At 49.5% G+C, this 19,133-nt stretch overlaps 2 protein-coding genes across 2 annotated transcripts; one reads left to right on the top strand and one right to left on the bottom strand.

Annotated features, from left to right (window-relative positions):
* Positions 1-392: 392 nt before the first annotated feature.
* On the bottom strand, positions 393-15,928 carry sidC (nonribosomal siderophore peptide synthase SidC; the record flags this gene model as incomplete). Its single annotated transcript, XM_057189298.1, has 6 exons — positions 393-548; positions 622-5,384; positions 5,439-7,476; positions 7,538-8,737; positions 8,792-11,616; positions 11,647-15,928. The coding sequence occupies 6 exons, from the start codon at positions 15,926-15,928 to the stop codon at positions 393-395; spliced, it is 15,264 nt and encodes a 5,087-aa protein (XP_057041001.1).
* Positions 15,929-17,338: 1,410 nt separating this feature from the next.
* N7518_008372 (uncharacterized protein) lies at positions 17,339-18,891 on the top strand (the record flags this gene model as incomplete). The annotated part of the gene is made up of 2 exons (XM_057189299.1): positions 17,339-18,192; positions 18,270-18,891. The coding sequence occupies 2 exons, from the start codon at positions 17,339-17,341 to the stop codon at positions 18,889-18,891; spliced, it is 1,476 nt and encodes a 491-aa protein (XP_057041002.1).
* Between the last annotated feature and the right edge of the window lie 242 nt (positions 18,892-19,133).

Genomic DNA, 19,133 nt, shown 5'->3' on the forward strand with positions numbered 1-19,133 from the left:
GGTCCATGTTGTACCTATAACAGACCCTATGCGAGACTATACTAACTATGTACTACACCCAAACACCTATATTATCTCCTGCGGTTCGAAAAGATAAAAAGATCCCCGGGCCCGTCCCGTCCGTGGGTCCCGCCGTCACTCGTCAAATCAAAGTTCGATAATTCGATTGGGAAAAGCAACATATACACATTCAACGCCTCATATGCAACGAGTATGATGAGCCAGACAGCAAGAGCAAATAGCACAAAAAAAAAAGATAACAAAAAAGAAGAATATCCACATGAAAAAAGAAAAAAAAAGGATCTTGGTCTATTATACTTCATACGCCGTGGAATCGCCCCGGGATACTCTTCCACCCCTCCTCTCTTCCATCCCTAGCATCACTAGATATTCTATATCGATTCGAAGCCTGTCACCAATGCCGACATCTCCCGTTGCATAGCGCCGATCACAGTCTCTGCTGTATCTCGGTCAAGACGGGATTCTGGTGCGAAAAGCCCAAAGTCTAACCGACCATTACGGATGGCGGCTTCCACGTCGATCGTAGACTGTTGAAATGTAAGCAGTTGTATAAGGCTTAATTACCCGTTAGGAAAAAGTGATGTGCATTCGCCCACTTACCTGGAAGATGTCTTGAGTAGCCGCCGTTGAGGCGCTTGGATGCTCGAGGCCTGGGATCGTCTCGGCTGCACCAGGTGGCGCTACACCATTGCCATTAATCGGAATTGGGTCTTTTTTCGAAACCGGGGCTGCCCCGCTAAGATCTTCAAACTCCTCGCGTTGAATTGCTGTGAGAGAAAACTTTGCGTGGTCACAGTTGCCGGGTACTTTCAATTCTTGCTCAGGGAGTCGCAGGAAATTGACGCAGGTGTCGATTCGGATGCCCGTCCATTCGGCAATTTCCAGGAGAGAAACGCCCGAGTATTCGGGTCGGCTGATCTCGCTGATTTCAGTCTGAATTCTGCGGGCGGCGTCAAGGAGGGTGTCGTTGGAATCGCTGAGTTTGTCATCCAGTCGTAGTGGAACAATGTTAACGGTGGGAATAACAGATTCGGCTAAACCCTCAATGGAATAAGATCGATTGGCAAGGTACAGTCCAACACTTAACCGCCTGTGAGACCCTGCGCCATTTGTGGTTTCAGCTGCACCGAATTGCTGCAAATGCACTCGTGCATAAACGGCTAAAAAGACGGTCTGGATGCTGAGGCCCTGGCGCTTGGCAACATTTTCGACACTGGCCATATTTGAAACCAGGCCCGGTCGGTAGTGATGTTGCACAGAGCCGAAGCAATGCCCTCGTTTTACCGCCGTTGAGATTTGGCCTAGATACTTTTGCCAGAATTGCCGCCGGACATCCACGGGCGAATGAACATATTGGAATGCCACGAGCTGTGCGAGATCAAGGTCGGGGTTTGGTTTGACAACATCCTCTTGGCCGCAGTGCGTAACAAGTCTGTCTAGTATATGGGGTAGACTGACAGCGTCGTACAATGCATGGTGGATTTGCAGAATAAGCGCCGTTCCCTGGTTCGTTTGACAGGCATGCAGTGCGACCGGCACTACCCCAAATTCTTGCTTGGGGCTTCTTGAAACAAGATGCCGATCAAACTTGGAATGCCAGATCACCGGAATGTGCACAACCTCAAACTCGATCTGCATATAGGGTAATAGCGGAGATTCGGAAGTGGGAACGAATACCGTCCGAAGCATTGGGGTTTGGTCTATGACCCGAGCCCAGGCCCGATCGAGTACTTCAGGGCTCAATTGTCGTGATGTCACATAGTAAAACTCAGGATAGAATATCTCTGGATTCAGGATGTGCATTGAGAGGAAATAGGTTTGCCCTGCAGTTGTGGGGAACACCTTTCGTACTAGTTGCGAATCAATACCATGTGACTGTAGCAGTCCCGCCACATCGATGCCATCGAGTGAATCGTGGAGAATGCTTGATATATTTGTGAGCGAGACCTCCGTTAGGCCGCTGTTGGCTGCTTTGGCCATGTTTTCGACAGTACCAGCCCGAAGCATGTCACTGACCGCAAGCTTGACGGACTGTTTCTTCAGGAGTGCAGCCACCTTGATGGCGCTGATACTGTCCAGGCCAAGCTCGAAGATCGTGGAGCTCTTGTCAATGGAATTATCAGGTACCCCGGATGCAATGGAAAGAACCTTGCGGATCTTTGACTCAATTGGCGACCATTCCGCCTGATCGAGTGTCCCGGGCACTGCTTCAGGCTCGATATTTTGTTCAGACTCATCCTGGAAAGCGGCGCTTCCACAAATCTTCACTCCTTCACTGGTAAATTCCACAGTCTGTTCAGATGGACCATCGATGATAGACGAAAGGATATCGCTCATCTGCCCCAACAGCACAAGAGTATCTTGATACCCAGTAACATTTCCACGACAAGCAACTCGTCCAACTAGATCCTCCCCGACACCTTCAACTTCAGCGCAAACAGGGTATTCAACTTCGGCTGCTCCGCCAGTAGATTTATATAAGACTTGCCTAGGCTCATTCTGGACATTTTCGACCGGTCTCTTCTGATACATGAAAAGCGTATCGAACAATGCCCGCGATCCCGTATCTGGTCTGGCGCGCCGAAGCGGGAAATGCTGATGCTCCGACATGGCGAGGAGAGCCTCCTGCACATATTTCACCAATTCTACGCGCGTCCCATGAAGAATAACTCGCATGGCGACAGTGTTCATAGTCGGGAACATCACATGCTCAGAGTTAGCCACATTCCGACCGGAAAGGACAAGCCCAAATACCACATCTAGCTTCTTGACATGCCTAGCAAGGACAAGAGACCAGCAGCCGACAAGAAGCGCCTGGAGGGTAATGCCATGACGTTTGCAGAACATCTCCGCCTTGGACATTGGAACGGATAATGATTGTTCTGCTCGGTGAACGACAACCGAGCTATTCTCCGCGTGTTCCATAGGAGAGAATGACACCGGGGTGAATTTGGATAGCGTTGCTCGCCAGAATCTGAGGGCTTCGTCGCCAGACGAGGCAATGATTTGCCCGAGAATTTCATCGGCTGGCGGGCGAGAACACTCTACACCAGCATACGATTTGGCAACGTCTTCGTGGAGCAGATTGATTGACCAACCATCATAGAGAGCATGCGAAATTGACAAAACAAGGTACCGCCTATCCCCTTCCACTGCAATGGTGATAGAGAGCAAGGGACAGCCTGCCGGCTTATTGCGGACCCTTGAGCGCTGAGTCTCCATAACGGATTCCACGGAGACGCCGTGTAGATGGATAGTCTGGAGGTCAATTTGATCCTCGTTGTGAACTATTTGTGCGTATGAAACAGGAATCTTCGGATCCCAGACTTCAACAAATGAAGTACGGAAGATAGGGTGGGCTCTAACGACAGCCCTCCATGCCCGCTCCATCTTTTCAATGTCTATATCTGGCTCAAGCTCGAGGATCTCGTGGTTGTAATAATGCTTGTACCCAGAGGCACACATTTCAGCGACCATAGCTTCTTGGATGGGTGTGGCTGGTAAGACTCGAATCGCGCTTGGGGGGAGAAGACCTTCAGCCCCGAGGAACTCGGTCAACAATTTCTCTAGCCGATTGAGTGATGATAATGTCCCATCCTTGGTATGACCATTTGTCATTGAGAGTTGCTCGCTCATGGCCTTGACTGTACGATGGCGCATGATGGAACTCACAGGAAGTTTGATGCCGGCTTTGCTCAACCGCGAGGAGATTTTGATGGCATCGATGCTATCAAGTCCAACTTCAAAGATTGATGTGTTCTCGTTGATGGATTGCGGTTCCACCCCCGCAAGGGTTTCAATCACGTCGTGAATTATGCAAGCCTGGGAAGTCCATTCAAACAAAGAGCCATTGATATGTTCGAAATTGGTATGTTCACCATTGGTATGTTCTGGGATTCTTGGAGACTCGTGGTGTCCCTTCACTTCACCATTCGTCACAACTTGTGTGAGAGACACCCCATTTATCTTGGGCAACTCTCTTTTGGGGTCTTGCGCAAACTCGGAAAGAATTTGCTCGAACTTAGATAACATCTGCTGAGCATCTTCCGACGATACCGCATGGCTCTTTGCGGCAATAGTGGCTGTAAAAAATTGCTTGCTATTGCGTACAATCTCAAAGGCCAGAGGGTATTCATGCTGGGCCTCTGAGTCAAGTGTACACCAAAGATCTTTTGTGAACGATTCGTCGTTATCATCTTCCCTCTGGAAGACAAACAAGGAGCTGAACAGCCGCTCGTCGGGGTTCTTTCCGAGCCATTTCACGATGTCCCGCAAGGCGGTGTATTGGAAAGGAATCATGGACACCTGGTAGTCATGGCAGCGCCGAGCGACATCAGACCAAGACTCCAAGCCATGCAGCTGGACATTGCTGGGGATCGTATTGAACAGCGGTCCAATAACGTCGCCAATGCCTGGTACATCGATTGTCCTGCCAGAGGCAATGATACCAAGTGGTGGCACGAAGGAGTATTGCTGCTGGAGAGTGAGAAGCCAACAGGCATGAAGGACAGCTTGCTCTGTAACATCGAGAGACCGGCGAAGATGGTCAACTTGATCTGTCGCATTCATTTGAGCTTTAAGCAGAATTGGCGCGCTGTCTACTTGGCCGTCCTCGGCGAAAGCTCGATCACGACAGCCAGCAAGATGATATTTCCAGAACGCCTCTGCAGCAGGGTTTTTACAAAGGGGACCCAAGTGCAACACATCAAGGAATTCCGGGATTAACTTCGAACTCTCGCTCTGACCAAGATAACTTCGGGCAACCAATTCGAGGAGCAGGACTAGGCTGTTTCCATCATAGAGAGCATGGAAGATGTTCAAACACATTACCGATATCTCGGGGGAAGAGATGACTCCGACTTCCCATAGATTGGATGAAAGACCGTCGAGCTGGGCAATCCAGTGGTCATGTCGTTCTTTGCGCAAGTCATCAATCTCTTCATTGGTACCGGCCGTAGCAAGGAACCAAGGAAGGGCATCTTTCTTCATGACAACTTGGGCATAGCCGTCTGGAGATGGCAGAAATCTGGCGCGCAGCATCTGAACGTCTCTCTGGGCCTGATCCCAAGCCGCGCGCAAATTCTCGAGGTTCACTGAAGGGTCGAGCTCGAAAGTGAAAGATGAGCAGTACAACGGCGTGCTACTAGCCAGGTAGTGGTATATGATACCCTCCTGAAGCGGGGTGCAGGGCGCAATCTTCTCAATGTCACCGTAGCGGGCTCCAATATGCTCGATGATAGTGTGGGAGTTTTTGTGAGCGAAAGCCTCGATGCCTTGCTTGGCATTGCGTTGGAGGGTTTCCACGGACACAGAAGATGAGATAGGCACCTGTAGAGCCGACGTCATGCCGGAAATTGTAGGGTCTATGTATCGTTAGTCAAGTAATTCTTAACCAACACCTAGACTGTTAGACTTACATTTCATGATGGTCGATGGCTGAGCCTGAGAAAACCCAGCCTCCCGGAGACTTCTCGAGAAAGCAATAACAGATATAGAATCCAGACCAAGCTCGTAGATACTGGACCATGATGAGATCTTCTCCTCAGAGGAACCAATAAACCTCGCCAGGACAGATATGATCTTCTGTTCCTGGACACTGTCAGTAGGCTGGCTAACGCTCATCGAGCTCAATTTCTGAATGTTCTCTAGCGAAAGCTCCTGATAGATACTCTTCAAGACTTTCATATCAGCCTTGTTATTGGCAGACAGCGGAAAGCGGGTCATCGGGATGATATGTGTAGGCACCATATACCCAGGAAGATGAGTGCGGCAAGCACCCTTGATCTTCGATAGCAGGGCGCGGTCCTCTTCTAAATATCGGACTCCAACGTCGACAGCACGAGATCTCTTATCTGCAGTGACAGTCGTGAAAAAGGAGACAAGTTGATCCTTCGATTGTTTGGGGTGCGTGATGACCAGGGTAGCGACTTCGTTCAATTCAGGCGTAGCTTGTTTGATGACCTCGTTAATTTCTCCAATCTCAAGTCGCTGTCCGCGGAGCTTGACCTGGTCATCAATGCGACCGAGGAACTGGAAGCTTCCATCGTGCAAAATTCTCACAAGATCGCCAGTGCGATAGATGCGATCGCCAGATTCGGGAAGCTCTTGGAATCGTTCCTTGGTGAGCTCCGCTCGATTCAAGTAGCCCTTTCCAACGAGAGGTCCCGAGACGCAGAGTTCGCCTATGCTGCCGCGTAGGACTGGTGTCATCGTACCGGGGCTGAAGACATATGACCCCACATTATCGAATTGAGGCCCGATGTTTGAGGCTTTGTCGTTGGCAGACATCCGTGGGAGCATGGTGCACCCGATAGTAACTTCAGTAGGACCGTATCCATTGTAGATGACACCATGCTTGCCCCAGGCATCTAGGATTTCTTGTTTCAGGGCCTCTCCGCCGGTGATGAAGACTCCCCGACAAAGCGACGGAACTTCATCGGGATGGACTAGTCTTGCCAAACTGGGCGTCAGGTCAATATGCGTAATTTGAAGCTTTTGTATCGTTCCAGTCAGGTCCTCAAACAGCAAATCTCGCGGACAGGAAGTGACGCAAATTCCAACACTCCAGCTCCAGTACTGTTCCAAAACACTGACGTCAAAATGGAAGGAGGCAAATTGCAACCACCGAGACTCTTCATCCCAGTGTCCCGCGAACAATCGTTGGAATGCCAGCATTGCTTGCACAGCATTATCGTGCGTGATCTCGCAGCCCTTCGGTGTTCCAGTTGTACCGGATGTGTACAGACAATAACAAGTATCATCTGGCTGGATAGGACGGGAAAGTGAGATATCCCCTGTTGAAACCCAGTCAAGAAGCCCAGGCTCATCAAGTGCCTGGACATCAATAGCTGGAAGACCATCTAGTTCTGCCATCTTCGATTGATTGCAAAGAAGGATCTTGGTACCCGAGTCCTCTAACATGAACTGCTTACGAGAGATAGGAGCACCAGGGTCAATAGCCAGATATGCACATCCAGCTTTCATAATACCCAGAATCGCCATGGAGGCTTCAGGGCACTTGTCGAAGCATATTCCCACAATTCCACCAGGAATAGCCCCCTTGGCCTGCAGGAAATGCGCAATTTGATTGCCGCATTCATTGAACTCACGGTAAGTCCATGTCTTCTTCTGCAGGTTTTCTGCAATGTCACCGAAAGCAAATTCAAACGCAATCTTCTCGGGGATATTGATCGCGTTCGTCTCGACGAATTGATGTAGCAAAGAAACCGTGGTAGGAATTGGTGCTTCTTTGGCAGGAGTAATTGATAGCAGACTACTACCCACAGAGTCGTAATCGGTGGAATTGACATCTGGACAGAAGACAGTATCTTGCAATAATCTTTCATACTGATTCAAGAGGATCTTTGCTTGCTCCGTGGGTACAAGATCGCCCCGGTAGCTCAACGAAATCTGAAGATCGTTCGAGTGCGGAATCAATTCGATAGAGACAGGGTACTATATAATGTTAGCCTAGATCCTGTAAATTTGTGGAGTATCCTGTCTGCTTGTTACTCACATCAATATTCGTCTCCTCGCCAATAATGTCCCACTTATCAGCACCAACGGCATTAGAATTAAACTTCTGATAGACAAACAGCGTGTCGAAGAGTGGCTCATCGCTACCTAGCCAACGCTGGATATGCGACAGAGGCGCGAACTGATTCTTTACCAATAAAGCATTTCGCTTCAACGTACAGTCCAAAAGCTGTCGGTTGGAACCCTCAATATGCAGGGGCGTCGGCACTGTGACCAAACACGGGAATACCGCATGTTGAGCATCAGCGGACAAGTTTCTACCCGAAAGCACGGTTCCAAAAGTGACGTTGGACTCGCCCGTGTACGCAGAGAGCAAGCGAGCCCATGTGGCTTGCCCCGCTGCTTGTAGTGTCACGCCGATATCTCGACAGGCATCTTCAAAAGCCTTGCGAGACTGTATGCAACGGATGGAGGTGGTGAGTAATGTTCGCTCATTTGTGCGGATGGGATGTAAGTCGGGGAATTTGGAGGGCTGCACTTCTGGGGCAAGTCCCTTCCAGAAGGATTGCGCTGATTCGCTCTGGCTCTTACTCTCAAGAAGGATAGGGCCGAGAGTTTTGGTGACTGGGGCCGGCATAGCCAGAGCCTTTCCTTCATATGCTGCTCTGACGTCTGAAAATATGGTGGCCAGAGACTGAGCATCGTAAATAGCATGCAATGCAGAGAAATGCATGATACTGGTGTGGTCACCTACTTCGACTTCAATGCTCCATGGAGGCTGGTGGAGATTTTCCAAAGCGTGCTTTTGTTGAACACCACAAGTGACTTCCATGGAAGACGAGGTCTCGTACCATGGTAATTTGCCGTATTCATGGTAAGTTATCATAGCAAAAGGATTATTCTGATCGCGCAATTCAACAAATCCTGTTCGAAGCATCTCATGCTGAGCCATGACCTTAGACCATGCTTCTTTCAAGACCTTCTTATCTAAAGGTACTGAGGACCTTAAGGTCATTCTATTGAAGTACACTTCACCGTGTGAATGTGTAAAAATCGCCAGCATTCCGTTTTGGACTGGCGTACAAGGGCGCAGAGACTGCACTATTTGCGAAGAAATCTCAAGTTGCTGGCAAACGGATTGCAAATAATTGGTTTGGAAAAGTCCAAAGTCGAACTCGATTTCCTCAACAATCTTCGCGTTGGAAGTAAGAAGGGAAGCGATTTGACCAATAGAAGCAGCCTGATACAAGTCAGTAGGTAGAGAATAGAATTCACCCCCAGGAATATGACATACCTCGAGAATATCACCAGATGAGATCTTATACCCTAACTCACGCAACTTCGCCGATACCTGAACAGCGCTGATACTATCCAGGCCAAGTTGGAAGATCGTTGTGTCCTGGAACACATTATCCGAGTCGACATCCGAAAATTTGCAAAGAAGGTCGCGAACAATCTCCTCTCGATAGGACCATGGGAGCTTTTGGCGAGATTTTGTCGGGAACTGAACAGATTTTGGCGTCTTAGACACATTATGTTCAAATACTCGAGGAATGTCTGCCCCTAATAGCCGCTTATCGGATGCCTGAGCAGACGGATATTGAATGATGTGTCCAACAAGGGCTATAAAGTCCCGCGCAATTTTCTCAGCCACGGCTTGCGAGATATACGATACTTGGAAGTGGAGGCAGATCTGTATTTTGTCTTTAGACTCGTCGCGGATGATCTCACATATCAAAGGGAATCCCATGTTTCCTTCGTCCTGAAGAAGTTCCCAGATATTGGAATCGAGATCTGTATTCCTGTTCTGAAAAATGACGAGCGTCTCGAAAAGCCGAGAGCCATCGCCAAGAATACGTCGTTGAATACGCCGGAGAGGGCTGAGTTGGTGAGGCAAAATGTCGTTATTGCTCTTTTGGGACAATTTCATGATGTCACTATTTGTTGCAGTTGAAGAAGATTTGATTCGAATTGGGAGTGTGTTGAAACAAGGCCCGACTATCCGATCTGCGCCATCCAAGGGAACGGTTCGACAGCTGAAGACATTGCCAAAGCAGACGTCGGATGAACCGGTGTATAGAGAGAGGAGTCTGGCCCATGCAGCATGGAAGATGTTCAAAGGGGTCACGGAGAGGTCTTTGCAGTTTTGCCTGAATGATACGAAAGAGCCATTGAGGGATGTATGGATTTGCTGTGATGCCGACTCATTTGCATTGGCTGCGGGCCCGGGTGTGGGAAGGAGGGTCGGTGAAACACCGGACAAGTACTGGTCCCAGTATTCATCCGACGAGCCATAATCAACAGAGGTCATGTAATCGATGAAGTTGCGGAATGGAGTGTTCTTTGGCAATTCTTGACTTGAAATCAACAGCTGGAGCTCTTGCAATAACTGGGCGATACCTTCTCCGTCATACAGTGCATGATGGATGGACAGTAGAAGGTATGTCTGCTGCGCAGTTGAATCGGTTATCAAAGTCAATGAGTAAGGCAACTGGCCGTTGACAGGAGAAATACCCTCGAACTTGGACTTGTTTTCCTTGATGACATTCTCAAGCTCAGGAGAGGAAGTTTCAATATGGGACCACGGTAAGACCGATGTGTCCAGTACAACCTGAGCATATGCGAACCGCTTATCATTAGTTTGCGTGAAACAAGTTCTAAGAATGCCTTGTCTTTGCATCATCTTAGCCCATGCTGCTCTCATGGTCTCGGCATTGGTATGCACAAGAAGCAAGAGGTGATTGAAATAAGCCGAATGATTACCAGATTCAGCTGCAAGCATAGCCTCCTGGAGTGGAGTGCAAGGGTAAATGCTTTGAACAGTTATGGCTGTAGCTTTGAACTCATCTTCTATTTGATGAGTGAAGATTTCATCGAACACTGTTGGTGGTGCGGGCACCGCATTTTCGGGCTGATCCCCGTTGGTCGTGGCAGTAATGACAGCTGCAAGTTGAGAAATAGAGCTATGGCGCAGGATTGTGGACACGGCAAGCCTTCCACATCCAGACTCCTGCAGCTTTCGCGAGAAGGAAATGGCAGAAAGAGAGTCCAGACCCAGTCTGTAGAAAGATGTGTGTTTGCGGACGTTTGTTTGGTCGGTGCTAGTAACTGCCGATAGCGCGGCAGAGATAGTCTTCTCAAGATCAGTGAAACTGTCACTAGTATCGGCATTGGGCTTTGGTGAAAATATCGCAAGCTCCTTTGTTGTCAGTTGTCCCAACCGTTGCCTCAGCCTGAAGTAATCAATCTTATAAGACCTAGTGAGATCTATCGTGTCCACGAGAACAAGAAGGGATGGAAGGTCAGAAGAAGAAAGTTTCTTGGTGAGCTCCTTGAAAAGATCATTCGTAGCCTTCTCGATTTGCACGGAACCTGAGCATTTCTTTGAAGGAACCCAGAACACTGCCAATCGCAGTGTCGGCTCATCCAAAATCATGCTCACTGTTTCTTTTGCCATTTCTAAAGACATAAGAGCACGATCAACTCCGTCTAGATCAATAGACGGAGCATACGACTGAGCAAGGTCAGAGCTTCGGGAAAGAATGAGTGTACCATCAGGAAGCAGCCTTCCAGAGTCACCCGTTCTATAGATCAGACCAAACTCAGGATGATCAACGAATCGCCCAGTAACTGGCGACTTGGAGTCAGGTAGACAGCGCCCAATTTGATCTCCGCCGAAGCATAGCTCTCCAATGGCACCGCGTGGAAGAAGGCTGAGTGAATCTCCATCTGCTACAATCATGGCAGATGTGTTCTTCAGGGGTCTACCAATGTTTCGAACATGGGTCGATGCCTGCATATTGAGACAGAGAGTACATGCGTGAGTCAGTGCATGGTTGCTGTATGCTTGATTCAGACCTTTGCCGGCCCAATTGTGATGGAGTTTAAGGGTCATTTCTTCACCAGAATAGAGGAGATATTGCACACTGGGGACGGCTTGTGGATCAATACGGGAGGCCAGCATGGGAGGCAAGTGCAGGTGTGTTATGTTCATGTCTTGACAGGCTTGCTCGATACAAGTCATCATTATCAACTCTGTAGCTGAGCACAATGTCATGCCAGCATGCCAAGCAAAGAATGCCTGGCAAATAGATGCTGTATTCTTGTCAGAAAGATAATCTAGAAATTAAAATGTCATGGAAAACTTACCACCTGATCCCTGAAGACATGAGAGCATTTTCGATCCGGTTGGCGTTGGATACGAGTCTGACAGAGCATTGATATTGCTCTGCAGGTTTTGCCGTGAGATGACGATGTTTTCAATCAAGTCATCTTCACTTAGCGACACTTCAGCATAGGCAACGTCAGACCCTTTACTGGTATATGGAATATTAAACTCATGGTAAACATCCAGTGAATAAAAGAGGTGAATCAGCTGGACGGACTTCAGAGAATCCAAGCTATGATCTCTTTCCGTCAAGTGGTCGATGATACAGAACTTGGATTTCGCCGTGGAGAGAATAGAATGAATTTTCTGCGAAGAGGCCTGGGGAAGGAGGAGGAGACCAGCACCGGCCTTGGCGACTCCAAGCACAGCAACATAAAAGTCAAGAGACGTTGTCAGCTGAATGGCTATTAGATCGTCATTTGTCACTCCGATATGGAGCAAGAAGTGTGCAAAGCCATTGGCTCGGGAGTTTAGTTGACTATAGGTCATGCTTTCCATCAACGAAGTAGAATTCTCTGACTTCCAGAGCATCAACTCAACCGCTACCCGGTCCGGGTCTGTAGAGGCAATCATCTCGACGCCAGATGCCAGGCTTGGCAAATCGACTTGCTCGCGTGATGTTGCATGTTCAATTGACAGCATTGATGAGGGAAGATACGATCGAATCTCCTGGATTGGAAGCTTAATCTTGTCAATCAAGACCGAGGCCACAGAATCAATCTGCTCGAGTAGTATCATAGCTTGCTCAAATGGTAGCACCGACTCTTGATAAGTCGCCCGGGCAAAGATGTTTTCTTCTCGCGGCTCAAACTCCAGCAACAGCGCAAATTCTAAAAACTCCCCCGCTCCAACTTCCCGGAACACCGAGCCCTGGTCATCATCTGACCAAATGCTTTCCTGCCACACGAGCGCTGTGTCGAAGAGACTGCGATCCAAGTCGATACCAGAAGCCTTCTTGATATCCCGAAGAGAAAGACTGCCATGCTCGAGTGACTTGCGGTTCATATTCTGGATGGCCAAAAGGAGATCGGTCACGTCCTGCATTTTGTCGAGGTTCATGCGCGTAGGCAAAGTTCTGATACAAGGCCCGAGAACCGTTTCAATGCCCTTCAAGGGCAGAGTCCGGCCTGAAAAGACAGTTCCAAATGTAATATCACCGGTTCCAATGTAGGAAGAGAGGATATAGCAAAACGCGGCTTGAAAAATGGTTTGCCGGCTCACGCGAAGATGCTGGGAAACTTGGTTGAGTTTTGATACGGATATGTCCAGCACGCGAGTAGCCTTGTCGGTAGCATGTATTATATCTGTATTTCCGTGGAACGTAGGGAAACTTGCAGGATAAAGACCCTGGAGTTGTTCACGCCAGTACACTGAGGACTCTACTGCCGATTTGTCCAGTTTGTGCTCAATGAAATAGTTTGCGACGATGTTATATGGCGGTTTGGAAGTGAGCTCCTCTCCGGACAAGATACTTCTGAGATCTTTCAACATAATTTGCCAAGACCATCCATCATAGAGAGCATGATGGATATGCACCAGCACGCGGAGATGGTCCTTGCCTTCCTTGATCTGGGCTCGGAAAGGGTTCAAGACATCGTGACCCGCACTCAGGCCCAAATCGTATTCAAATTCGTGTTTCAGGGAAATATGGTCTTTGAGAGTATTCCAGGTGAATCGACCGTATGAGTGATCTTTGAGGCCGATTTCCACAAATCCGGACCGTAGGATCTGGTTGTGGTCCACCAGTTGACCAAATGCATTTTTTACCGCAGTTGAACTGACCGAGGGCTCGAATTCCAGCTCAATCCAGTTGCAGTATGCCTTGTTATCTCGAACAGTCTCCAAGATCATAGCCTGTTGGATATGGCTACACGGTACGACGTCCGAAACCTGATCGCTCAAGCCCAGCGAGTCGACCCTTGCTGCACCTGCGTCTAAAACAAGCTGAAGAATGGTTTGCAGGGCTGCTTGCGTATCATCATTGGGGCTCATAGCTTCAAGACTGGTGGCAAGTTGCCAGATTCCGTCCACTGAGTCGGCCTCCAACAGGGTAGCCACACCTAGCCGAATTCCTGCATCCAAGAGATGAGACGCGAGGCGGATTGCTGCTAGCGAATCAAGACCTGCTGCTGCCAGGCTCTCTGTCGACGAGAGTCGTCGGCCTAGCACATTGGCCACGCTTGAGGCGATAGACTCTTCTTTTTCGTCTCGGCAGAGTTGATCATCAAAAGCCAGAGCAGTGCTTCGGTGGCGAATGAAATTGGCTTCTAGTGTTTTACGATCGATCTTGCCCGAGGGAAGTTGGGGGAATTGGTCGACGAGCAGGAATTCTCCGGGGATCATGAAGCGAGGCAACAGCCGACGACAGACATCTCGGAGACTGTTGTCTGTCGTTCCCTTGTCGGTAAGCAAAACAAATGCAACTAAGTTCCCGTCGATGGCCATGGTTACAGCACTGCGGACACCAGAGGCTCTGGTGATAACATGCTCAATCTCGCCTAGCTCTATCCGCTGACCTCGCAGCTTCACCTGGCCGCTGGAAATTCGGCCAAAACACTCAATCTCTCCGGTGGGGAGTATGCGGGCTTTGTCTCCCGTACGATAGAGTCGGCCATACACCGGGCTGTCTATAAAAGCCTTGGCATTTTCTTCGGGCCGGTTGATATACCCGTCTGCCAATTGAGGACCACCCACCACAAGCTCTCCAATTTGGCCTAGTGAAAGGGGATGAAGCTCCTTGGAGGATGGCTCGTCGGAGGGGAGTGGCATGATGTATGCCGACACGGTTTTGAAGGGCTTTCCAATCATATTGACAGGGTCCTTGGCCTGGAAATGGGTGGCCGCGGTACAATGGATTGCTGCTTCGGTGGGCCCGTACATTCCATGGAGAATGCCATCCCTGCCCTCGGACTGGCCAAACTCGTCTACCACGTGTCTGGTGAGCATCTCACCAATTGTGAGGAGCACCCGGAGAGACGGAGCGGCGGCTCGCGTGCGCAGCAACTCTCCTGCCACCGTTGGGGTCAACTCAGCGGCATCGACTCTCATCGTCGTCATCACATGGGAAATATCAAGAAGCATATTCTCTCTCTCAGAGCCGATGAGGGTTGACCCTCGCATCATCGGGAAAAAGACCTCAAACACTGAAACATCAAAGGTGGGAGATGCAAATTGTAAAAAGCGCTTGAAAGGGGGTATCAAATCATCATGAGCAAGGAGTGATTGGGTGGCAGCAAGATGGGACACCCCGACGCCTTTAGGGCGGCCCGTAGAGCCAGATGTGTACATGACATACGCCAGATCAGTGGAAGTGCTGTTTTCTGCGCATGGCTCTGTGATATCGGCGTTGGTTTGAAGATCGTCCACTGTGAGAATAGAAATATGCTCTTTCAGCGGTATCCTTGTTGCAAGAGCATCATTTGTGACCACCACCGATGCGGCCACATCTTGCAGGATAAACTCGATGCGATCTGTTGGTGCATCGGTGTTCAAAGGGCAGAAAGCTGCGCCAGCCTTGAGGATGGCCAGCCATGAAATGTACAATTCCACAGACTGGGGCAAAAGTACTGGCACAACCTTCTGTAGGCCCGGAGAGGTCGTCGAAGCACGAGCTATTTTACTCGCCAGCTCCGAGGAAAGCCGGTCCAAGTCATGGTACGACAGGCACTGAACGTTTCCATCCGCCGTGAGGAATTCAATGGCATGGTTTGAATTGTTGGGCTCACGCAGGGCAAGCTCGTGTAGAAGCCGGGGCCCTGGTAATGTGGAGGGGGAGGCATTTGAAATGGCTAGATCAGGAACCTCGGTGGCAGACACTGTCACCTGTATACCCTTTAGAGCAGCCTGCTCTTGCACGATCACCTTCAGCTGGTTGCCCAACTGGTACAGGAAAGTAGCATCCATGCCTCCAGCCGCACGCAAAGTTCCCAACTGAGTCGTGGGGTCCAGGGTCCACTGCAACACCGGGAGATGTCCATCATCATCGGACCGAGGATCTCCCAGCACTATGGCAGTGTGTTTGACTGAGAGATCTGATACGGCAGCCAGATGTGCTGGCTGAACCGTTTGGGTAGACAGATCTGCCTTGACTGGCGCACCATTTAATAGAAAGACGGGATTCTCATCCGTTGTGAATGCACGTAGCAAGACTGCCCATGACAAGGCAAGTATCTCCGAGGGGAGTTGGGCATCCACCTGCCAGGGTACAATATGAACATCATCACCATCGTCATTGACGGCAGGGAATTGAGTGAATCGGTCCATGGCCTAGGTGGTGTTTTTTTTTTCGCTCTCCCTCTCCTCTCATTCATACATATATTCAAGGTAAGGTATATACCTAAGTAGGTAGTAGAGTTGCTTAGTCGATCTAATTAGGTGCAACGTGAGTGGCTGGAGAAGATCTTATGCAGGCAAGCGCGCCAAAAAAAGTGTCCCACATACAGGAATTTTTCGCAAGGGGCTCGTCCGTTTTTATTTTTTAAAAAGAGCAAATCGAGGGGCACATCCATACGGGAGAATACATGAGATGGGGGGGGGGGGGGGGATATGATCACCGAGCCAAGCGCGGAAAAGAAGATTATTAGCCTATGATTCTACTAAGTCTACTAGTTCTATTCTTCTCTTCTGTATGACTCTATTACTCTCTCATCCAGCACCTTCTCTATTCGATATTTCAAATTGTTGTACGCATAATCATCAGACCACGTTCCCCCACCACTCGGCTGATTCAACCGCTGAAACAGCTGTGGATCTGTGAGTGTCCGGTTATGAATGACGTATTAGGTACAGTAAATAGAAACATATCAATACGGATAATACAATGGCAGTAGCAATAATAGCCTCATATAATATCCAAGCGTCAAACAAATAATAATAAAAAGCAAAAAGCCCTAACCACTGGCTATAGCCCGGAGGAGTTTTCCAGGATGTGCCCCCACTGCAAACGAGTCCCAAGCGTTGCCAAGAGGAAGAACAACGTGCATACACATGTTATATACACATGCGAATACGTACAATAACGCTTTCCGGACATGCCTCCGATGTCCAATTATTCCCGACATCGGCCGTAAGACCTTTTTTGGGTTTTTCGAGGAATTATAAATGGCTGCGCTCTGGTTGACCGAGTTAGGCGTGCATGAAGCATCGAACCTTTTCTTCTTCTTCTTCTATCTTCCTGCATATAGAGTGGAGTCTCTAATCCAAGGTACTAGAAGTATAATATACATCTGAGCCCCGGGTTATAAGAAATACAAGATAAAATACACCGAATTGAAATAAAACATCACCGTCTCTGCTTCGGTGGAGACCAACCGGAAATTTACTGATTGATAAAATTGATAAAATTGAAAAAAACACCCCGAACCAAGGAAATACGAAAACTTGGCAGAGAAAAATAATAAAAACCCCGAAGCGAAGGGCTTCAGAGGCTTCAGCGGCTTCAGAGAACCTTCAGGCGGATCCACTTGGTCAAGTTATCTGATCCGCTACATTCGTCTCCGAACCCTATAAAGCCTTTTTCCTTCCCGTTTCTTTTTCTTTGCTCTGAACCAAAAACAAAAACCTTGGAAGGTCATCCTTGAAGCTCTGGGATTTCCCTTTCCGGTGGTCTATACATATACATACTTATTAACCTTTTTATCTTTTACCTTTTACTCTAAAAACTCTTGAATCGTCATGGAGCCTGTCACCCGCAAGGAGCTCTCCTTCCTCGATATGGTGCCACGTACCCAGCCCCAGTCAGCTCGGTCGCTGTTGCGACCAACTGGCGCCGGGGAGATGCACGATCTGCTCTGTGTTGGATTCGGCCCGGCGTCGCTCGCTGTCGCCATTGCCCTGAACGACGCTATGGACCCTACCCTCGGTGCCTTGAAGGACCCCAACTTCAAGCCCAAGGTCTGCTTCCTGGAGAAGCAGAATCAGTTTGCCTGGCACTCGGGTATGCTGGTTCCGGGCTCGCGCATGCAGATCTCCTTCATGAAGGATCTGGCTACTATGCGCGATCCCCGCAGCACCTTCACTTTCCTCAACTACCTCCACCACAAGAAGCGTCTCATCCACTTCACCAATCTGGGCACGTTCCTGCCGGCCCGTGTAGAGTTTGAGGACTACATGCGCTGGTGTGCCCTGCACTTTGACAACGTCGTCAACTACGGCGAGGAGGTCGTCGAGGTCGTCCCCGGCCCCACCAATGCCCGTGGTATTGTTGACTTCTTTACCGTCGTCTCGCGCAACACCGGTACTGGCGAGATCTCCTCCCGCAACTCTCGCAAGGTCGTCATTGCCCTTGGTGGCAAGGCTAAGATGCCTCCTGGTTTCCCCCAGGATCCCCGCATCATGCACTCCTCCAAGTACTGCACTCACCTGCCCCAGATGCTGACTGACGATATGGCCCCTTACAACATTGCCGTCGTCGGCAGTGGTCAAAGTGCCGCTGAGATCTACCACGATTTGCACCGCCGCTATCCCAACTCGCGCACCACCCTCATCCTCCGTGATAGTGCTCTGCGTCCCAGTGATGACTCTCCTTTGTATGTTTTCCTCCCAAATACACAGCTCCAAAGTACCACAACCCAGCTAACTTTTTGCCCTTTTTTTTTTTTTCTAGTGTGAACGAGATCTTCAACCCCGAGCGTGTAGACAAGTTCTACGAGATGAGCGCCGAAGAGCGCAAGAAGCGCATCGCGATCGAAAAGGCCACCAACTACAGCGTGGTTCGCTTGGAGCTGATCGAGTCCATCTACAACGACATGTACCTGCAACGGGTGGAGAACCCAGACGAGACACAGTGGCAGCAGCGTATCCTCGCAGAGACCAAGGTCGCCCGGATCGAGCACCACAACGCATCGAACCGCATGCGCATCCACGTCAAGTCGGTCAAGAACGAGAATGAGGGCAAGGAGGTGTTGGATGTCGATGCGCTGATGGTTGCGACGGGCTACCTCCGCGACGCGCACGAGGAACTCCTCGAGAACGTGCGCAGCTTGCGGCCCGCCGGTGCGTCGGCCTGGAACCCCGGCCGCGATTACCGTGTTTCACTCGACAGTGCCAAGGTCAGTGCCCAGGCTGGTATCTGGCTGCAGGGCTGCAACGAGCAGACCCACGGTCTGAGTGATTCTTTGCTGTCGGTGCTGGCTGTGCGGGGTGGCGAGATTGTTGGCTCCGTCTTTGCGGATCAGTTGGCTGGTGCTCCCTTGGTGCAGGACACCCGGGTACGTGCTATGCTGTAGAGCCGTGAAACAAAATGTGACATGATCGTCGTTACGTGTCTCGGGTTTGCTTTTGGGAAGTGGGCCGAGATTTTAAAATTTGTCCGGCGAGACAGCTCGATGATTCCCCCTCCCTTCGCTGTTCTAAGTTCCCTTCGCTATTCTGGGTGAAAACATTTAGACATCCTGTGTATTTAGATTCTTTTTTTTCTTATTTTTATTCTTTGCGTTAATGATGAGCTTGTTTTCTAATTTTCACATTT

This window comes from Penicillium psychrosexuale, assembly GCF_028828465.1.
Source record: "Penicillium psychrosexuale strain IBT 29551 chromosome Unknown utg000004l, whole genome shotgun sequence".
NCBI lineage: Eukaryota > Fungi > Ascomycota > Eurotiomycetes > Eurotiales > Aspergillaceae > Penicillium > Penicillium psychrosexuale.